Source organism: Carassius auratus, chromosome 31 (assembly GCF_003368295.1).
Source record: "Carassius auratus strain Wakin chromosome 31, ASM336829v1, whole genome shotgun sequence".
Classification (NCBI taxonomy): domain Eukaryota; kingdom Metazoa; phylum Chordata; class Actinopteri; order Cypriniformes; family Cyprinidae; genus Carassius; species Carassius auratus.
The window spans coordinates 22111341-22117492 of NC_039273.1; the positions used below are offsets into that span (position 1 = coordinate 22111341).

Consider the following 6152-nt stretch of genomic DNA (forward strand, 5'->3'; position numbering starts at 1 on the left):
CAAGTTTTGAGCAGTGTAGAGTAGTGCTTGTTGTTTGTCGTTTCTCCAAATCACCAAATGCAGACATTGTTTTAGGTTTACACAACGTGTAAAAACACAGTATAAGTCATTATATTCAGTAATTATGTCCCCCCTGGATGCAACACATGCCTCGTTTGTAATGGGTTTTATTGGTTTTGTCTCGTTTAGTAATGTCCAGATCGTGAACAAATCGTTTTATCGTTCAAACGGATCTTCTTAGTGCACATGAATGCCCAAATTACTCAAGTTATTAGGCTTATAGACATGCCTGACACTCTTTCTGATGCGAAATAAACCAATAATAGTACATTTATTCAACTGTGTAAAGAGAACCGATGATGGGATGTTCACGAGTAGAGCACCTGGACTGAGTCTCTTCCTGCTGGGAGACAGCAGTGTTAAGGGGTGTAACATTTCTGTCACACATTTGAGGCATTCAGCCAATCACAATGCACTGGATAGCTGGCCGATCAGAAACAAACTTAGATTTTTTCAGAATGATGAGATTTCAGAAAGGCAGGACATAGAGAAGAAACAATATTGTACATTATGCGGAAAATAATGTGTTTTTTAACCTTAAACTACATAAACCCATTTCGTTACACCAAATATAAAAAATAATATTATTTTTAGCAACGTCATATGACCCCTTTAAGAAGCGGTCTTTTGTTCTGTTTTTACACTTTGCTTGAAAACCAAATATTTTATCCATTTCTTAGTGATTTTTGTTGCTCGCACTGAAAAACCTAACCCTAACCCTACCACAGCAAGTCTAATGGAAAGTTTTAATTACTGATTCATCAACTGAGTTTGTTTGAACTAAGCATCATGTTAGTTTTTTGCATGATCTTTAGGGGGCCAACATTGAAGGACCTATCTACCTGCACTATATGGTCTCAGAGGACTCAGAAAGACAAATTATTTTTCAATTTAAATTAATTTAAGCATCTGTCACCTCTTTTGGCTGTGAGCCATAGGTAGTATCATCTGCAGACTGTGCTTTACTGCACAGTTGATCACATATTAAAATAAAATATTCAAGTTTTTACACCTACAAAGAGACGATCTCTAAGGTCTGTTGATGTGAACCATAATTAAAAACCCTCTGGAGTCTCACAAATGACTCACATCCTCTTCCCTTTCCTGCTGGTTTGATGTTTTTCCAGAGTTTAACCTGTCTGTGTTGGAGAAGCTCCCAGACCGGCTCCCCTCTGCCCTCCTCTTTAATGAGTTCTCCACCTTTAAGTGAATCCCAGAGGAGCTACACACCAGAGGAGGGATGGTGTTGACCAGTATCATCTGCAGAGGCCTCCTCACCTCACGGTAGTGGCAACGCATGTACCGGGCGAAAGCGGCACGGTAAGTCTTATTGAAGAGCGTGTAGATGAAAGGGTTGACCGCCGATGACAGATAACCCACCCAAACAAACACATTCATCAGTCCCCCCACCAAATCTTCATCACATGCTGAACCGCACACCACCGCCATTACGTTTGTCACAAAAAATGGACACCACATGATCACAAAGAGAAGGAAGACCACGCCAAGCACTTTAGATGCCTTCTGCTCGTTACTGATGGACTGCATGGAGCGACGGCTAGATCCTCTGGAAGCACCATTGCGGCAGAGAGATGAACGTGAGAAGAGAGGCTCAGAAGAGAATGAGCCTCCTGGGACGAATCCAATATTGGACGACAAATTTGGCCGCACTATGAGTCGGTCCAGACACAAAGTCGCTTCACTTTGCAGAGCACTGATGGTGAGAATGTAGGTGACGATCATGATGATGAGCGGGATGAAGAACGCCACAAAGGAGCCAATCAGAATGAAATTGTTGTCCATCAGTTGGCAGCTTTCATTATGGAAGACTTTGGTGTGATCGTGCAGGCCGAGGACTGGGACAGGCATGGAGATAACTTGAGACAGATGGAGAAAAAATGAGAGTGAGAAGACAGCTTGGAGCTATGGTTTGGCATACCAGTGCTAATAGATGCAATCTCAGTTGTTAAGCGTTACAGAATTGAGCTGGAAAGCAAATTCTGCCTGCCTTTCCTGCGATCTAGAACTTACCCATAGAGATTGTCCAGGCTGCTATAATTTTGACACGAGCTCTTGTTAGAGAGTTCGAGCGGCTGTGGTGGATGGGGTTACGGATGGCAATGTATCGGTCCAAAGAAATGGCGCATAGGTGCATGATGGAGGCAGTGGAGAAAAGAACGTCCAGGAAGATCCAGATCGGACATAAGGCCCAATGAAGAGGCCAGGTGTAACCTAACAAATCAGAGACACAAAAAGCATGTACTTGTGTGTCTTCAGTTAAAGAAATAGACTGTATTAAATATTTATATAAATATATGTATACATTTAAAATACAGTTCAATAATATCAAATATTTCCAGGGTCGTAACATGAAAGAATTCTTGGAGCTAAGTGAATTTTTATTTTTACTTTTTGTACAAGGTTTTCACACTGTCAAAACCAAAAGTAAAAACTGTAATAGTTATAAAATAAAATTACAAATAACATTACAGATGTGAAAATAACATATTTCAGATAGCAAAATATGATACCAGCTGTGGATTAGTTGTGGTCACTCAAATGAGCTCTGCTTTGCATGTTTGATCTAAAAACAATGTGTTATGCTTTAGGCAGACTTTGTTTTGTCTAGGTTTTCATTGACAGTTCAGATCTCTAAATGACAAACTTCACCAACAAAAGAAGATGAAGAAAGAAGGAGACTAAATAATTCAGCTCTATTATCATGAATCTGTCCGTACTTCATTTATTGAAAGCCAGCTGTCATAACACCAAAGCCACATACATCTGATAGAACCAGGAAGTGGCATGTTTTATTCTCCTTGGTCAAACTATTCAGGACGTCAAATAGGAAGCATAACCGTTTTTTCTGCACAAACACACCAAAGTGCTGCATGGTTACTGCATAATTAATTCCTCATCAAAGCGCTGGAAGGAGTAGGAAGAGGGATTTCTCTCCCCATGCGTGAATACAAGCAGGCTAATTTAGGACATACCAGACGGCCCAAAACACACTCATTACACGCTGAGATAAATCACCTTTCAGCAAAATATATGGAGGCCTAATTATTTAAAGAAATGCATCGTTTTCCAGAGATACAAATGTTACAACACAAGAAAGTTTGCAGTTTACACCTTTGAAAGAAATTCACCGGAGGCATCTGATGAGTGCTGATTCAGTAAAATAGCTGAAATAAAAAAATCCTGTGCACAACCCCAGACATAACTTTTAAGGGAATGCTCTTATAAACAATTTCAAGTCTATAAACAGCATCTGTGGCACATTGACAACAACCACAGACAATAACATAAGAATTATCTGTAGTAGTAAACAGCATGTCACAGACTCTGATTATGGCAGATCATGACTTGTCTTGTAAAAACAAAGAAAATGTGGATTTCAGATACTTAAATGGAAGTCAAAAGTTTAAGGCAGATGATCAATCAATGTGTATTTGAATTAAAGTTGTTGAAATCAGTTTTTTATTTTATTTTATTTTTTTACTTTTTGATACCAAGGACCCCAAATACATTTTGTATAAAATCTAAAAATGTAAAGACAGTTGTATATATTTCAATATATAACAATACTAATTTGACAGTGCATATTTTTCCTACTTACTATTATGATTTATTCATATGGTTATATGGCTTTTATTTCTTTAGAATAGTTATGATTTATCTCAAAGCAAAATGTAAAAATATAAAATATGAAAAATATTATTATATATACAGTGGCATGCAAAGGTTTGGGAACCCCTTGAAGAATCTGTGAAAATATGAATAATTTTAACAAAATAAGAGATATCATACAAAATGCATGTTATTTTTTGTATAATACTGTCCTGAATAATATATAATACATGAAATATGTTTTTATTTAATCCAAAAGACAAAAATTGCTGAAATTAAATTAATTAATTATTAATTATTATTAATTATTAAAATAACCCCATTGAAAAGTTTGGGAACCGTTGGTTCTTAATACTGTGTATGGTTCCCCTCAATTGTCCTCATTGTGAAAAGATGGATCTCAAAATCATACAGTCACTGCTGGAAAGGGTTCAAATACTATATTTTATGTAAAATATCTTACTCAGGACAGTACTGCAAATAAAAACAAAACATGCATTTAGTATAATCACTGTTATTTTGTTCAAATAATTCACATTTTCACAGATTCTGCAAGGGGTTCTCAAACTTTTGCATGCCACTGTAAATATTATAAATATAAAAAATTATATTGTGTTAAATATTTAATTGCTTAAATATTATAGAATTTATTATTATTATTTTTTTATTATTTAATTACTTTTATAAACATAAATGTTAATTAAAAAACAAAAAAAAACAAAGGTTACAAAGAACTTTGACATCCCTAAAAACAGTAACCCCCTCAGCACCACCTTGTGGCCCCCTGGGGGTCAAAGGACCCCAGTTTCCTATTGATGATTCTCATTATAAACCCTCCTGGTATCCTTGTGCATTTCATGTGTACTTTACATGATTTGTACTGGCTTAAAATGGCAAGATGAGAAATTAAAGACTGTATGACTTTGCATAGCAAGGCTAATAATCAGTTTTATCACATTAGCATCTTCAATGTTCATGTCTTGAGGCCATAACTTATTTTAACAACTATTTTGGTGAAATGATTTGCCCGATAGACTTCCATTGTGTATTACTGTAAATTTAATACATGTATGATGAATACACATGTAAAAATGGAGAGAAACTCACCATAGAGGATCGTCACCATGGCTACTGGCATTACAAGGATACCCAGAAGCATGTCTGTAATGGCTAAAGACCTCAAGAAGTAATTAGTGGCGTTCTGTAACTTCTTCTCCAAGCTCACCGCCATGATGACCAGGATGTTACCTGTCACCGTGATGATTATGACCAGAGAAATCAAAAGTGCCACCCAGTTCTTCTGGACATACTCAGAGGACAAATGGTCTGACCTGTTCCTGTCTTCACTACCATTGCAATCCATTGAGTTATTGAGAACTGCATTACCCAGAGACACCTTCTGCTCCATGAGCCAGTGTTCGGTGCCTTTGTCTTTTGAAATCTTAGCTGGTATCCCGGAGGACCTGAGTTAAGCAGTCGTCCCATTCAGTGCCATCAACGGACAATTTTTTCAAGCGTGACATCGATTAATTTGTGGAACCCATAGTCCATATGAAGCATTGCACTCCAAGTCTGCGCAACCAAAAATGTTCCAGGTTGAGAGTGACAACATGTTCACAGTCACCTTCAAGAGCCTCCTGTTTTCCACAGCCCGGTTGATGGTTGTTGTACACGGATGTTTAGAGCTCCACAATCCAGATGGATTGTGATTCAGAATAGAGGAGGCAACTTTACAGCCGCATTTACAGTGTGAGAGAAAGAAAGAATGAGGGCACATGAGAGACTGGAACGCACTGATGTTTCATCCTTGCATGCTTACAGCTGTCCTGGTTTAAACAAAACATGACATAAACACACAAAACAAGCAATCTTATGCATTGCATCATTCCCCTATGAACGCAAATTGCATGCAGCCAAAATGTTCATACTGGTGGCTCCAGCAGCTAGACTCATTCACCAACGTAAGACATCAAACTCTGTTTATGTTGTGTTTATATACATTACCGCTTAATCTGGAAGAGTTTTCCTGTTTCCAGCCACCTCGAACACCAGAGCTGGAGAATGAGCCAGTGATGATGCATGCCTCTCTCATCAACCCAACATGTGGTCCTGTTCCATTCATCCTTTCTCTTCTCCTTTCAGTACTTTGGTCTCTTATCTCCCTCCCTCCCTCCCTCCCTCCCTCGCTCCCTCCCTCTCTCTCTCTCTCTCTCTCTCTTTGCAGATAGTTCTCTCCAGCTGTAACTGTAGCTGCTTGACTGCTTGAGCTCCCATCAGAAAGTCTTGCCTTTGAGTGGCACCTTTGGTGTTTTTCAGCTGCAACAAAGACATATGAACACACATTTATACAGATATTCAAATAAGTACCTCAAGGCTGGAAACTGAAGGGGGATCTGAAGGAATGTCCCATTTTACCTAGTAAACTTGTATTGTATATCCAGGAAAAACAGCAAACACTACAA

General features: G+C 38.2%; 1 protein-coding gene across 1 annotated transcript; it reads right to left on the minus strand.

The window, feature by feature from the left end:
• Positions 1-655: 655 nt before the first annotated feature.
• LOC113050852 (5-hydroxytryptamine receptor 2A-like) lies at positions 656-5831 on the minus strand. The gene is made up of 4 exons (XM_026214239.1): positions 5695-5831; positions 4798-5516; positions 2092-2292; positions 656-1937 (listed from the first exon to the last, which is right to left on the minus strand). The coding sequence occupies exons 2-4, from the start codon at positions 5096-5098 to the stop codon at positions 1135-1137; spliced, it is 1305 nt and encodes a 434-aa protein (XP_026070024.1). The 5' UTR covers positions 5099-5516; positions 5695-5831; the 3' UTR covers positions 656-1134.
• Positions 5832-6152: the final 321 nt, after the last annotated feature.